Source organism: Martes martes (assembly GCF_963455335.1).
Source record: "Martes martes genome assembly, chromosome: 14".
NCBI lineage: Eukaryota > Metazoa > Chordata > Mammalia > Carnivora > Mustelidae > Martes > Martes martes.
The window spans coordinates 11,100,148-11,115,845 of NC_137902.1; the positions used below are offsets into that span (position 1 = coordinate 11,100,148).

The 15,698-nt window shown below is 41.2% G+C and overlaps 1 protein-coding gene across 6 annotated transcripts in view; it reads right to left on the minus strand.

The window, feature by feature from the left end:
* Nucleotides 1–2,780: 2,780 nt before the first annotated feature.
* SEC23IP (SEC23 interacting protein) overlaps nucleotides 2,781–15,698 on the minus strand; it is a 42,426-nt gene continuing 29,508 nt past the window's right edge. Inside the window, exons 14-19 of one of the 6 annotated variants that reach the window (XM_080823361.1) lie at nucleotides 14,548–14,703; nucleotides 13,923–14,025; nucleotides 11,986–12,171; nucleotides 11,143–11,305; nucleotides 10,554–10,655; nucleotides 2,781–3,926 (exon numbers count right to left, since the gene is read on the minus strand). In XM_080823361.1, coding sequence (XP_080679487.1) covers nucleotides 10,574–10,655; nucleotides 11,143–11,305; nucleotides 11,986–12,171; nucleotides 13,923–14,025; nucleotides 14,548–14,703 — 690 coding nt within the window. In that variant the 3' untranslated portion in view covers nucleotides 2,781–3,926; nucleotides 10,554–10,573. Of the gene's footprint in view, nucleotides 3,945–10,553; nucleotides 10,656–11,142; nucleotides 11,306–11,985; nucleotides 12,172–13,922; nucleotides 14,026–14,547; nucleotides 14,704–15,698 lie in introns of all 6 variants that reach the window. The other 5 variants (XM_080823362.1, XM_080823365.1, XM_080823364.1 and 2 more) reach the window with 5 other exon arrangements.

The following is a 15,698-nucleotide window of genomic DNA, read 5'->3' on the forward strand; positions in this document are numbered from 1 at the left end:
CACGGCATGCGGAGGTTACACAGAGGTGTCCAGCGTCCCGCCGGCCTGCATGAAGCAGGCAAAGCAGCACGAGCACCCCCGCCCTGCCACCCCATCCCCCAGCTGGCTCCACCGCCCCTCATCCTCCTTTGGAATGACCGCCACCTCCTCCAGGCTGCCCCACTCCACACACGCGGAGCCGGGAGCAGCTCTCAGCTCCGAGAAACCAGGCCCAGGGACAGGAAGTGCCAGCCAGCCGGCCATGAAGGCCTGGGTCTTCCATGACCTGAGTGCTCCTGGTGGCACTACAGGAAGAGTGACAACAAGCGACATTCTGGGGGCTGCTACATGCCGGGCGCTGTCACACGCATGTTACTCATATTTCCATTTGGTCTCCCAACTCTGAGATCGAGGAATTTCATGGCAGAGGAAATGGACCAAAAAAAAAAAAAAAAAAAAACCCAACACCCACTTTGCCTGCTGAGACCAGAGTGGGGAAAAGTCTTGCACAAGGAGCCACAGCTAAGAGCCAGGACACAAAGGCAGGTGGGCACCAGAGCGCTTTAGGATGCTATCGAGGTTTTGCAAAGCTCAATGTAGAGGTGAAATGCCAGGACAAGGTTGATAACCTGCTGGACGGAGGACAGACATCTTGGGGAGATGGTCTGCAGGGAGATGGAACACCGAGTCGGCCTCTCAGCTCCTCAAAGAGCTAAATTCTGTCAACTCCTTTTAGAGGACCCACCTGCAGAACGGACTCCTGAGAAGCCAGAAGCCCAACCTACCAAGTGACGAGAACTGCAACTTGCAAGAAAACCAAACACTCAGGGTCTGCAGTTCAGTTCACCCTCCTGCCAGACGGCAAAATCTACACGGGAAACCAAGTCACCACCGGAGTATTGCTTAGTAAACACTAAGGTAGTGGGATGCCTCACGTCATAGGAATCCAGAGCAGTGACAAGATAAATACCGAGGCCAATCATCCTGGGTTTCTGGGACAGCCCTGATCACCAGCACCCTGTTTATAGTCAGGCTGTATGTCGTGAGTGACTATCTCACACATATGATCTTCCTGCCAGGATGGTGGTTATCTACCCTCTGCCTCATTGCCAAGGCTGTGTGGATCACACCTTTCGAATAACATACTTACCTCAAAAATCAATATAACCTGTGTAGTTCATTATAATTATGCTCCGGTTTTGAGAAAACACCCTTACTTGGTAGACTCAAAAAACTCACGGGTCTGTCAGCTGGAAAGTACTTCCCCGTTGTTACACATCAGGTTACCCAGCCAGGTTACCATCATCAGTGCTGGGAGGACTCCAGCCTCCAACTTCAGACACTAATGCTTTTTTGTCCCACACTTGGCATATGAAACCCCTTCACAAGGAGAGGCTCTGATCTTCCCCACCTGGGGAAAGTGAGGGCATTAACCCGGATTAGGGGCTGGAGTGGAAGGCTGCAGGAGGGGATAAGCTCTTCCTGGGAAAAGGGAGAGGTCAAGCTTGACTCAAAAGCTATGCTCACATCTAGATTGTGTTCCAGAATTTGGTGAAAGTTCTCACTTGAAAAAGGCTTCTGCCTCTTTTTAAAAGTTTACAAACCACAGATCTGGATGATCTTCCACAGTCTTTTCCAAGTGTTAGATCATGGTTTTGATTCTTAAAATACTCTTATTCAGAAGATATTTGGAAAGTGCCTTACTCTGTGACAAGACTGCATTAGGCATGGTGGTTCAACACTGTTTCAACAGTGAACAGCATGCTAACAAGGACAGATTCTGCCCTCATGGAACCTACTAACAGTTTTCCTTTTTTGTTTTGTTTACAGAAATGAAGAGTAGGGCACCTGGGTGGCTCAGTTAAGTGCCTGACTCTTGGTTTCAGCTCAGGTCATGATCTTGGAGTCGTAGAATTGAACCCCAAGTCAGGCTCCGTGCGGAGCATGGAGCCCACTTGAGATTCTCTGCATCTCCCTCTGACCACCCCCCTTCCCATAAATAAAATCTTTTATTTGACAGAGAGCCATCACAAGCAGGCAGAGAGGCAGGCAGAGAGAGAAGGGGAAGCAGACTCCCTGCTGAGCAAGGAGCCCGATGCAGGGCTCGATCCCAGAACCCTGGGATCATGACCTGAGCCGAAGGCAAAGGTTTTAACCCACTGAGCCACTCAGGCACCCCAAATCTTTTTTTTTTTTTTTAAATTGAAGAGTAATATAAATACATGTCCACAGGCAGAGCCACCCAAAAATTTATGTTTCAACTGTTAAAATTTCAAGATTCCAGAAACCCAGCTGGTACATATTTCTTCTTTGGACATTGGCTCAAGTGTTTCTCCTCCTCTGCCCACAAATGCTCAGACGACAGGCTGAATGATGCTGCTGAAACCAGCTCTAAGTTGAAAAATCAAACTAGACTGGATTTTATTAAGTATATATAAATAGCCCCTATTTTCCTTTATTTCATCACTTTGGGGAAGTTAAGTGGAAATTAGGTGAAAAGCAGTAATACTAGGTGTTGAAACATGAGAGCCAAAAGGGAGTCAGTGAAACTGTATTCCAGCCCAATCTGCCACTAGATCTGCAGTCAGCGAAAGGCAAGCAGTGCCGCATCCTTGCTGGAGAAGGAGGTGGTCGGCATGAATAGATGTTGCTCGAAATCATGTGCCGCTCTAAAACTGCTCTGTCCTAATTCAATTATTAGGCGTAAATGCTATGAACTAACTACATACGGCAGGCACTGACAATGAAAAGTAAACGAATGCTGAACTCAGAGGAATATTAAAGGAAGACGAGAAACATTTGCTGCTTTTTAAAAATGCAGTGACTATTTTATTCACACTAATTAGAATATATACACAAAAAAATGTGTATCATATGTTGCTTTCAAAAAATTCTATGTTCCATGAGAACTATGTAATAAACAGTGTAAAATGTTTCTACTGCATAACAAAGGAAGAAAAATCAGCATTCCCAGGTAGTATTAGGAAAATATTTAAGATAATTTGAAGTTATAAGAAAACAAAGTGAAATATTACAGAACAGTCTTTTCAGGAAGTAGATGTTATAGTCTAGAAGCAATACATTTCATACTCTGAAACACTTTGGTATAAGTGAAATTAATACAAAGCAAAAAAAAAAAAAAAAAGAACAACAAAAAAAAACCCCAAGAAACTCTACTTTGGTTCACATTAATTGAAAGTTTAGCAACGAGGCAACTGCACAGCTACCTCAGATGACAAAATGGAAAACCTCCCGTCTGCCCCCCCACCCCCGTGCCCCCGTTGGCTGATGTGGATGTGCCAGGAGAGCACTTCCCAGGACTTCGGGGCCACAGGAGCATCTCACGTCCACTACTCTGTGCTCAGCCAGTGCTTGAAAGGCTTCATAAAACCTCAGATTCAACTTGGAATATAAGCGATCTTGGTTGCTTCCTCTTAGACACAAATGACCCCGCAGTAAAGCAGCTCAGAACTACAACTCACATTTAAAGTAGAAAAGTAGAACGCAAATTTTTGGAAAATCATATAACTACAGTTTCTCAAGAAGTCCATACTTGAATAAAAGAACATACTACATTAATTTAAAAAAATGCAAGTTTAATAACCCACTGACAGTAAGTTTTTAAGAAACAGAAATAACCGTCTGCATGCCACAAATATTTCTTCATTGATATCAAGCATTACTTTGACAGCTGCACAACTAACCTGATCTGAGGAATTTTTAATTGCATCATTTTTAAAATTATATTTTCTTATCCATACTGTCCAAACGTGGTACTGATTTTCTTCATTGTCTTTTTGTTCTGCATGTTATCTTTTAAATGACTTTCTACTTGTGAGAATTCTTTCTGTGCAAATGTTGATGAACCACTTTTTCGTCATCCATCACAGGAGCAAACTGGGAATGTCCTCTCAGAGTTTTCTCAGCAATGTAATTTCTCCAACTTTCTGGAAAGACAAGAAAGTCTTTAAAAGAAAAAAGAATCCTTGGTGAACTTTGCAAACTTACAGTAATAATATATGAAAGCACTGTTGCTCCTTCCTGAAGTAAAAGAATATTCTACCATGTGCTCAGCTTTACCACACGTGCACCGTTAACTGCCTCCAAAGAACACAGCCTGTGAGCACAAGGCCTCGGGGCTCCGGAAGGGACAGAGTGCGGGAGGGAGGGTTCAGTGAGATTAACTAGCGTGGTAGATCTTCAGAACAAAAAGAGTGTAGAAGGTAAAAGAAAAAATTTCTGTCAAGTTCATGTGAGGCTTTTTAAAGAACAATTCTAAAAAGGATTAAAGAAGATAAACAGGGACTCCTGAGTGGCTCAGTTGGTTAAGCGGCTGCCTTCGGCTCAGGTCATGATCCCAGCGTTCTGGGATCGAGTCCCGCATCGGGCTCCTTGCTCTGCAGGGAGCCTGCTTCTTCCTCTGCTACTCAGCCTGTGCTCACTCTCTCTCTCTCTCTCTGAGAAATAAATAACTAAAATCTTTAAAAAAAAAAAAAAAAAAAGAAGATAAACATAAAGAATTATTCAACAGGGGGAGCCTAGGTGGCTCAGTCGGTTCGGCATCTGCCTTCAGCTCAGGTCATGATCCCAGGGTCCTGGGATCAAGTCCTGCATCAGGCTCCCTCCTCAACGGAGAGCCTGCTTCTCCCTCTCCCTCTTCCTGCCACTCTGCCTACTTGCCCTATCTCCTGTCAAATAAATAAATAAAATCTTAAAAAAAAAAAAAAAGAATTATTCAACAGAAGTGCTCTATACTTATGCAAACCATGTATGCAACTGTCAATAAATTATTTTATAGTATTAAAACAATATCAGGGGGCGCCTGGGTGGCTCAGTGGGTTAAGCATCTGCCTTCCACTCAGGTCATAATCTCAGGGTCCTGGGATTGAGCCCCGCATCGGGCTCTCTGCTCAGCAGGGAGCCTGCTTCTCCCTCTCTCTGCCTACTTGTGATCTCTCTCTCTGTCAAATAAACAAGTATCAGGAATTTAAGTTCCTGCCCAAATTTTACAACCAAGTGTAAAAAGAAAAAAAACAATGAACAAATTATGTGTGAAATGAAAGGTCTTAGTTTTTCACATTAGGTGATATTAAAATCCTAGAACTACACTGTTTGGGTTTTGTTTTGGTTTGTTTTGCGGAGAGAGACGTCAGGGGAACTTAAGTCATTTCAAAATTCAGACTTACGGTATACTAAGACCTTGCACTGCCAGACAGTAAAATCCATCAAGTTACAATCACTAAAACACCATATTTCACGAAGTTTAAGACACCATCAAACGTAAGATGCACTGTTATTTTATGCACCCACACAAAGAAAAGGAAAGAAGCTCAGGATACAGAGTCTAAAAGGAGACAGAGACCACCTCAAAAAGTGGGGACACTGGATGGCTACAGCCTCAATGAGGGGTAGAAAAAAATAACCCTTCCTCTATAAGGGACAGCAAAGAAGTCTCTGACAATGGGAAGAGGAGAAAAAATATTCCTTGCTATTTGAACTGGTCCCCCAGCCCTGCCAGCCCACAAATTTTGTGGTCTGAATTCACACTAGCAGCATAGTCCAAAGTATCTCAAGCAGAGAAATTGGGTTAAGAAGACTCGGGTTGGTACTGCTCCCCCTGCCCCATAAATAGCAGGAAAAAAATGCAAACCATCTCGGGAAGAACTCAACTGCCATCAAGGCCATAGCTGACTAGAAGATATAATCCCAATTTAAAGATAAAATGTGGAATTTATATGACTTGAAATCAGTGAAATATGGTAGGCAGATAAGTAAGTCAGTAGAAGAGATGTCCAAAAGCCTAGAAAACAAATACTGGGTACACTCATCATGATGAGCACTGAGTTAAGTTTAGAAGTGTTGAATCACTACATTGTACACTTGAAATGAATTTAACACTGTATGTTAACTACACTGGAATTAAAATTTTTTAAAAAATCAATTTTCTCATCAAAAAAACCAAAACAAAGCAAAACAAACACTGGGCATATAATAAAAATGTCAAACAAGAGCATATCATAGAAACATCAATGACAAAAGGGTACATTTTAATATATGGCATAGCCAAAAAAACTAAGAAAAAAGTTAAATCCCTCTCTTCTTCTAAACTATGTTCTGCTAAACTATGAAGTTAAGTGAAAAACAAACTCATTTAAGAAAAAATTAACCATAATTATTGAAACAATAATCTCAAAAGACTGGGCAACATTTTTTTTTCTTTTTTTTTTTTTTTTGTGTGACAGAGAGCGAGAGACAGGGAGAGAGGGAACATAAGCAGGGGGAGTGGTAAAGGGAGAAGCAGGCTTCCTGCTAAGCAAGGAGCACAATGCGGGGCTCAATCCCATGACCTGAGCCAAAGACAGATGCTTAACAACTGAGCCACCCAGGCACCCCCTGGCCCACCTATTTTTTTATTTATTTATTTTTTTTTAGAAAGGGAGAAAGGGATTATTTTTTTTTAAAAATATTTTTATTTATTTATTTATTTGACAGAGAGATAGAGATCACAAGTAGGCAGAGAGGCAGGCAGAGAGAGAGGAGGAAGCAGGCTCCCTGCTGAGCAGAGAGCCCGATTCGGGGCTCGATCCCAGGACCCAGGGATCATGACCTGAGCCAAAGGCAGAGGCTTTAACCCACTGAGCCACCCAGGCGCCCAGCCCACCTATTTTTAAAACATGCTCTTTACCCACCCAACCCCCCAAAAGCCAAAGCATAAGCAAAAATAAAAGGCAAATGTCAAACTGGAAAACAACTCTGCAGTGACAAAGGGCTAATATCCTTAAAATATCATAACTATAAATCAGTTAGAAACAAAAACACCCTACACCACACCTCCACACCTTTTGCTCAAAGGCCAAGACTAGGCAACTGATAACAAAGACAAATGGCCACTGAAATATACCAACAATGCTACATTTCACTAGCGTTGGAAATACAAACTAAAACAATGACAAACAATTGCATGAATTCATGCAATTGTTTATCAGCAAAATTTTTTAAAATGGTAATACCCAGTGTTGGCAAGGATACAGGAAAACAAGCACTTATACAGACATGAAAATTGAGCAACCTTTCTGAAACGCAATTTAACAAGAGGTGTAGATTCAAAATCCTTTGCAAATGTGCAGTACGTTAGATCCAACAATGCTACATGTAGGAATTTATCCCAAACAGATTTGTGCAAAAGGTACATGCAACTATATGTCAGATTTATAATAAAGGTGGAAATACATCTAAGCACCTAACAATGGCAGATAACTTAAGTACTTTAATAGAACTATAAAATCGAATACAATGCAACTATTAAATATCATGTATCACCAGAGCATTGTTTATACTAGTAAAAGATCAGAATAACCTAAATGCCCATCAATAAAGGACTGGCTAAAAAAACTACAGTGTAGCAGTCAGTGGGACACTACACAATCATTACAAACAATGAGACAGTTCTTATGTCCTGACAGATCTACTTCTCTCAGTCTGAAATGATCTTCTCTCCCCAGATACCCACCCGGCTTACTTGCTTCAATGACACCTTCTCAGTGACAGTGTCCCTCACCATCTTAGAATAGCAACTTGTCCCATCCCAAGTGTGCTCCCTCTCTCCCTTACCCCGCTGCTCTATTTTTACCATCTGGCACACTGCAATCGTTTATTTACTGCCCACCCTCCCCCAGAGGAAAAAAGATCTTCCCTGTATCAGTACCCACACTCCCCTCCTTCACCTGTTCCAGGAAAGATGTATCCCTGCTCCTTTCCTAAGGCTAAACGCTTCATGTGGCCTTGGCCCCTTCCGGCATTACCTTTTCAAGTATTTCCCTCCACAATTACCCCTTTTACTTCTGCCTTATCAATTTCGCCCTCCAATATTGGATCATTCTCAGTAGCAAACGAACACACCTTAATATCGTAAAATGTCCCCGTCTCATTTCTATTATCCTTCACAGCAAAACTCTTTCCTCTCTGACCCTTACCTCTCCTCCACCCACTTTACCTCAGCCATGACATGAAAACACCTTTGCTCAAGGTCACCAATGATGTCCTACGTTCGCCTCAAACCAATGGCCAAGTCCTGGTTCTTGACCTTGACCTCTCTCTCAGCAGCACTGGACACTGGTAACTACGCTCTCTTGAAGCAATCTTTTCTCAGCTTCCCTGAGCTCACAAGCCCCCAAATGTTCTCTCACTTCAATGGCTCCTCCTTGTCCACCAGACCTCTTCTCTACCTACATACTTCAAGGTGATCTCATCCCATTTCTGGCTTCAAATGACCACTTATATGCTGATGATTGACTTTAAGGTCATTACTTTGAGCTCTGAGCTTCAGACCACCAGCTCCAGAACATCAACCACTGACTTAACACAACAGAACAGATACCCCCTCTCACACCTCACCAAAAAACTATGCTCTGTCCACAAGCCTTCTCAGGAAAAGGTACCATAATCCACCCAGCTGCTCACACCAAAATCCTAAGAGTCATCCTCAACTTCCTTCCTTCCTCCCTCACGATGAACTTATCGGGAAGTTGTGGACTTCCCTCCCTGCAAAACAGATCTGCACTCAGTCATCTCTCACCACGCCTACTACTAGAGCCCTAGTCAACGTCACCACAGCCTCCTAATTATTCTCCCTTCGTCTCTCCTTGCCAGCGTCTGTCCTCCACCCAACACCCACATAGAGCGTTCCTCCTGAAGTCTAAGCCAAGTCACATCAGTCCTCCCGTTAAAACCCTCCATGTTTCCATTATACTTAGAGTAGAATGCAAAGGCCTTACCAGCTTCCTCATAATCAGGCCTGCCCACCTCTGACTCCTCTCCTCCTGTGCTCCCCTTCATTACCCCCAGCCACACTGGCCTGCTCTCTGTCCTGCAGACGTGCCACGTCTGTTCCCATCTCATGACCTTTGCAGCCGCCCTCCCTCCTGCTTGGATCGCTCTCCTCATATTCTCAGATGTCCACCCCCCTCTCATCTTTCAAATTTCAATTCCAACGTCGTCATCTCAGCAAGGCCTTCCTCAGAAGCAACCCATCACCCACAACATCTTCCTAGTTTATCTCCACAAGACCTATCAATATCTGAAATTTACTTACAGATTAGAGCACAGGTTTACTATCGATCTCCTCCCAGTAGAAGATAAATTCTTTAAAGGTGAGAATGCTAGCTTATTTTCCACTTATCCACAGCATGAAAACGGGTGCCTGGCACATAGTAATAAATATTTGAGGACCAAATAAAAGACTGTTTTGTAATTGAAAATCTGAACTGGGGTAGTTTTTGACATTACCTTTAGTTTACTTTACTACTGTAATTCCAGAAATGGTGAGAACTGATAAAACTGTATCAAGAGTCTGATTATAAAATGGCTTTTCAGATCTCTTACCTACTCTGTTGACTAAGACTCCCTAATATACATTAGGAAATGATCTAAATGTGCATTAACAGGAAACTGGCTAAATAAGATGGGATACAGCCACACAAGAAATTACTATGTAGCCATGAGAGAGAATGAAAAAGATCCAAGCTAATATGGAAAGCTGTGCAAGTTACAAGGCTGATCAAAAACATCAAGTTGCAAAATAATAAGTTCAATGAGATCCCTTTGTCCTGACATGAACGCGCATTTGATTGGATGTGCACGGGGCAATCCAAGGAAACCCTATGGAAAGCAGTTATCTCTCCAAAATAAGAAGGTGGAGGATGAACTTAACATTTATTACTTGAAAATTAAAAAGTGTCAGGAACAGGGCGCCTGAGTGGCTCAGTCAGTTGAGTGTCCACCTTCAGTTCAGGTCATGATCTCAGGGTCCTGGGATGGAGCCCCGCATCGTGCTCCCTGCTCAGTGGGGAGTCCACTTTTCCCACCGCCTGCCACTCTCCCTGCTTGTGCGCTCTCTCTCTGACAAATAAAGAAATAAAATCTTTAAAATAAAATAAGAAATAAAAGGATTAGCTATAACTGCCAGTGTCCTTTCCCCCTTATTCATGTCTTAAATGTACACAGTGTCTGGAGCTACGGGCATCATCTCATAATTATGGATTAAGAGTCAACATGCAGGTAAAAAGATGCCAACAATGTGAACGTCCAGTGACATCAATGAACAGATAAACCCTTCCTGTTACTCAAGAAAAATAAACCTCTGTTCATTTGAGGTACTGTGAATTGGACTCTGTTACCTACAATCAAAGGAATTCCTAACTGATATTCCTGGGAATATCTTTCAAAAGAAAGTGAAAATAAAAGAAGTCAAATTTTATGCAGAATTAGGAAGAAAACTGTAACATGTCAGAAATATAGCCTGCAAACCAATTCCCCCTCTTTAATGTCTCTACTCTGGACTTTTTTAAAAAAGAAAAAAGAAACACTAGGAAGAAACAGAAAAAAGAGAAAATTATAGTCAACATCAACTCCATAAAAAAGAGTTCAGAGGGGCACCCAGCTGGCTCAGTCAGTGGAGCACGCGACTCATGAGTTCCAGCCCCGCACTGGATATAGAGATTCCTTTAAAAAAAAAAAAAAAAAAGATTTCAGGATGAAACATTCACAGTGTATGCACACAGTAAAGATAGACTCACACAGTGAAACTGAAGTCCAATCAATGCTGGGGCTGTTCTGGACTGATGTTCATTGTTCGATAAATTTCTTTAAGTAACAACAGAGCAGTATCTTCAGATTCCCTATCACAAAGAAAAGAACATTTTTACTTAAGGGACCATTAGTAGAAATTAAACTCTGTGCATAAAGGTGGAAAATGCAGCCTTTGCTCCAGTCAACCCTACCTAAGAAAGGCAAATGACAGTGTAGTCTTAAAGCTGTCCTTATAAACTGGATGGACACCGATCAGCTACAAAACAGCTGTGTGCAATCCTCCACGGTGACAGGGGACATCTGAAAGGATGGCTTTTCAAAGTACCTACCACTCCCATTCTGTGAAAGGTATCCCTACAAAATCAGTGTGTGAGTGAGTACCAAAGGCCTTTGGTCAAAAAGAGATGACACACTGCCATCTTGTGGATAATAAAGGGGGAAAATACTGATTTTGAATATATGGCAGTTGTTATTAATATTCCATCATAAATGATAAATCAGCTAAAGAGTCTCCCTAAAACGTATGTGCTAGCACCTAAAGGCCACGCGAATATTATCAAAGAAGAAACCACTTACCAATAGCATAAATGACTCTGAAGAGCGAAAAGATATTCATTAAAACTCTCTATTGGCTTTTCTTGAAGAACGTAGTCAATTCGGCGACCTCCGTTTAGCATTCCAACCTTTCCTAAGTAGTCCTCATCCTTGGAAAAATCTGGACTTTCAACAATCTTTTCTGCTAGAATTTAAACCATTTCAATATCAAAGTCAATCACTTAATCATTATCCTTTGACTTTAGCTGACTTTCTGGGCTCAAGAGAGTATCGCTTGACACACGTAGCAACCTGGGGAACTATCAGGCTCACTTCCCATTCCTCCAAAGAGCCAGGGGAAGGAAGAGGGGCTGGTTACCCGAGAGAGAGGAGAAAGAGCCAACGAGCTGACAGAAGTTTGGAAGAAAAGGGGTGAGAGAACATTGTAGAAAGAAAGGAAACAGAATTAGAATCTGAAAGAGTCAAAAACATCCTGGCACAATGATCTGACAATGCAGACACAGTCTAGAATACAAGGACACCGCGAAACAGCAGCGTCAGGAAGATAATTTCTTACAGTGGGTCTTTAAAATGCCTGAATACAAGCTTAGCTCTCAACTCTGATATTCCACTCTGGCCTTAGAAATCTCAACAAAAACATAAGAATGCAGAGTAGAAAGTCCAGCAACTGTCAGGCAAAAACCCAGAAAAAGAAATGACATGCATCGTGAAGTACAGTTTATCCTAAAAGATTTTCCTTTACAAAAGAACGTCTGCATTTTAACAAAAAGGAACAGAATCGAAAAGCATCATTAAATAATTTGTAAGTAATATGTTTACAAATAACATTTGTGCTGGAAAACGCTTCTCAAATGTCAAATTTACCTTCAACTACTTGTTTTTCTTCTTCTTCTTTGATCTGATTGGCCACTTTCTCCAGTTCTTCTTGCAGCTGAGTTGAAGAGGTGTGAGCGCGGGCAAACTCGTTTAATGTCTGCCAAGCACTTTTCAGGGAGCTAATAAAGCCCTGTTTCAAATCAGATCCCATACGAGAGAGACTGTCTTTCAGCTCTAAGGAGATTAAGATGACACATCATGTCAGTTAGTCACTGGATAAAATTCTGCACCACAAAAACTGAAACAAAAGCTAACACTCTTCTCAGACAGGGTAAGTCCTCTTTGAAACGCCACAGTTTCTCAGCCAAGAACTCTCAACATATTAAAATATTCTGTAGAGGGGCACCTGGGTGGCTTAGTCAGTTAAGCATCTGCCTTGGGCTCAGGTCATGATCCCAGGGTCCTAAGTTCAAGTCTCTCATCAGGCTCCTTGCTCAGCAGGGAGCCTGTTGCTTCTCCTTCCACCTGCTGCACCCCGCTGCTTGTGATCTCTCTCTCTCTGACAAACACATAAATAAAATTAAAAAAAAAAGTTTTATAGAGCCTTATTCTGTCATTTTTTTTAACAACTAAAACAAATCCAGCCAAAATGTGTAAGCTTCCTCTCTCCACAAAAGAAAAAAAAAGGTGGGAAGGTGGAGTTCAAGTACCATAAAAATGTAGGCACATTCATGTGCCTTTTTTCTCTAAGTTAAAAGATATGGGCCCCCTCCCCTCTCATGCTCTCTCTCACTGTCTCTTTCTCTCTCAAAATAAATAAAAATCTTTCAAAAAAAAAAAAAGAAAAGAAAAAGAAAAAGGGTGCCTGGGTGGCTCAGTTGGAGGGGCAACTGCCTTCGGCTCAGGTCATGGTCCCAGAGTCCTGGGATCGAGTCCCACATCGGGCTCCCAGCTCCACAGGGAGTCTGCTTCTCCCTCTGACCTCCCCTCTCATGCTCTCTCTCATTCTGTCTGTCTTTCTCTCAAAATAAATAAATAAAAATCTTAAAAAAAAAAAAAAAAAGATATGGGCCCACAAGATTAAAAAGATGACTGCTTTTTTAATCTATAATCATAAAATGGTTTCGTGAATTTGAGATTTTAATATAACAACAATATAAACTTCTGATTTAAAACTGAAGAAACCCCTGCCCTTTCACCTTTTCTACTTTGGTCTAATAAATCCTATTTGAATTCAAGGTATTTGAGTATCAAACTTCCCATTTTAACTCCAAAAGAGTTAAGTATTTTTTAATAGCACGATGTAAGCCCCCCCTCCCAAAAAAAGAAGGAAGGAAGGACGGAAGAACAGAAAAAAGAAAGAAAATCCAATTTTCAACAAAAGGATATGATCACTTTCCCCCCTTTTCTCCACTGCACTCCCATCCCTTCCACCCCAACCTTTAAAACTATGGATGATAGACATCATTAACCGGCGTAAGAGAGACATAAACCCCACTTGGAATTATTACTGATCCATTATGTTTAATGGATGTTTTTAATTGGAAAAGTTTATATAGTTAGCAAGGAAGTAACAGCTCATTTGACTTAGCATCAAGTTTATTTCTTGTTGGTCCTTAGTTCAAGTGTTATTCTGCCTCCTAACTCCAGAAATTATGACCAAATTCTATCAATCTATGCATCTCATCACTTTAGTACTGACTTCCTCCATTCCTAAGTATCTCAACCATTAGAACACCATACCAAGGAGAAAGTCATCAAGGAGAAGCAACTCATTCAGAACTTTCTTTATAGCTCTTCTGAACATTTAATAAACAGGTTCCAAACACAGCAGGCACTTAAATAACATTAATTTTATGAGAAAGGATCTAGTGTTAAAATTTTCATGATTCAATTACAAATGACAGGAAGGACATAATTCATCAGGACTAACAGATTACAAAATGACAGAAAGGAAACAAGTTTTTATAGTGTTTGCTTTTTACCTAAATGAAGTCTTTTTCTGCCTTTGTGATGTGGGATGAGAACCGCTTTCAGGTCCAAATCTGGAACAATCATAGGCTCTAATCTATAAGCCACTGGATCAAGCTGTAAAGAAAATTGGAAATTTAGGAAAAGTTCTTTTATCTTGAGTTATGTGTCTTGATTGGGTGACAAACGGATAACAACAAACCAGAGATTTTGATTTTTTCACAAGTTATTCACCTGCTGATAATTATAAGAAGACTTCTAAATTTGTGAGTAAAATTGCTTTGCAAGCAAAGTAATAGAATTATTTCCTTGAACAAAGGCTTCCTGGTAGAAAAGTTTATTGGACAGCATCAGACTATTCTCTATTAGGACAAAGAGTTGAGTTATACATCAAAATGAGAGTTAGTTCTGGGGAGGGTATGTGCTATGGTGAGTGCTATGAAGTGTGTAAACCTGGCAATTCACAGACCTGTACCCCTGGGGCTAATAATACATTATTTGTTAATTAAAAAAAATTTTTTTAAAAATGAGTTAGTTCCTAAGAAATAAGAATCTGAGAATCTATAAGGATGATCTAGTAAGTGTTTCTATGTAGGTGTTTCATCTTTTTCAAAATAAAAAGTAGTTCAAGTCACTCACTGGATGATAAATATTGAAGAATCCTTTACACGTAGGAAGCCTGTAGTTCTCATCTATCCTATCCACTCCTCGAATTGTGAGAAACATACCAATTGGAGATCCCAAGGCAAAGAAAATCTCTGGCTCAAAGTCTAATGCGTTGTAAACAACAGAAACCTAGAAAGAATAAAAAAAACAATATGAGGTCATCATTCCAAGGTCACAGAATAAAAATTTCAGAAATTCAAGCTAGAACTGCACTTAATTAAAAGCATGTCAACACAGATGATGCCACTCTAGGTGTGGTTTATAATCCTTATAATCACTGTCAGCTATTTTTTTTTAAAGATTTTATTTATTTATTTGACACAGAGAGATCACAAGTAGACAGAGAGGCAGGCAGAGAGAGAGTGGGGGGGGGGGAAGCAGGCTCCCTGCCGAGGAGAGAGCCCGATGCGGGACTCGATCCCAGGACCCTGAGATCATGACCTGAGCCGAAGGCAGCAGCTTAACCCACTGAGCCACCCAGGTGCCCTGTCAGCTATTTTAAAGGGACAAAAAATTTCTCTTTAAAATCTTCATAGACTGGGGGCACCTGGGTGGCTCAACTGTTAGGCATCTGACTTCAGCTCAGGTCATGATCCCAGAGTCCTGGGATCGAGCCCCGCACTGGGCTCCCTGCTCGACGGGAAGCATGCTTCTCCCTCTCCTACTCCCCACTTTGTGTTCTCTCTCTTACTGTGTCTCTCTCTGTCAAATAAGTAGAATTTTCAAAAAAAAAAAAAAAAAAGGTAAAATCTTCATAGACTATTACATCCTCTGTCTGTATTTTAGTTGTTGTACAGCATAATATATACAGTATATAGTGAACACTGTATTTATTCTAATTATAAATACCATTAAAACTGTAGATTCTAGATTCAAACTGCCCGGGCTTGAATCCTGGCTCTACAACTTACTGTGTGACCTTGGGCAAGTTTCTTAACCTCTCTTGCCTCAGCCTGTTTCCTCATTTACAAAATGGGGATAACAATGCCAAACTCATTAATGGGGTTGAAAAATAAATAACCTAATCCACATATAGTGCTTAGCACAGAGTTTGGCATATTTTAAACATTCCACAACTGTTACTTCTCTTGTAACTACCACCTTTGTTTGTCCAAACAAGTTTC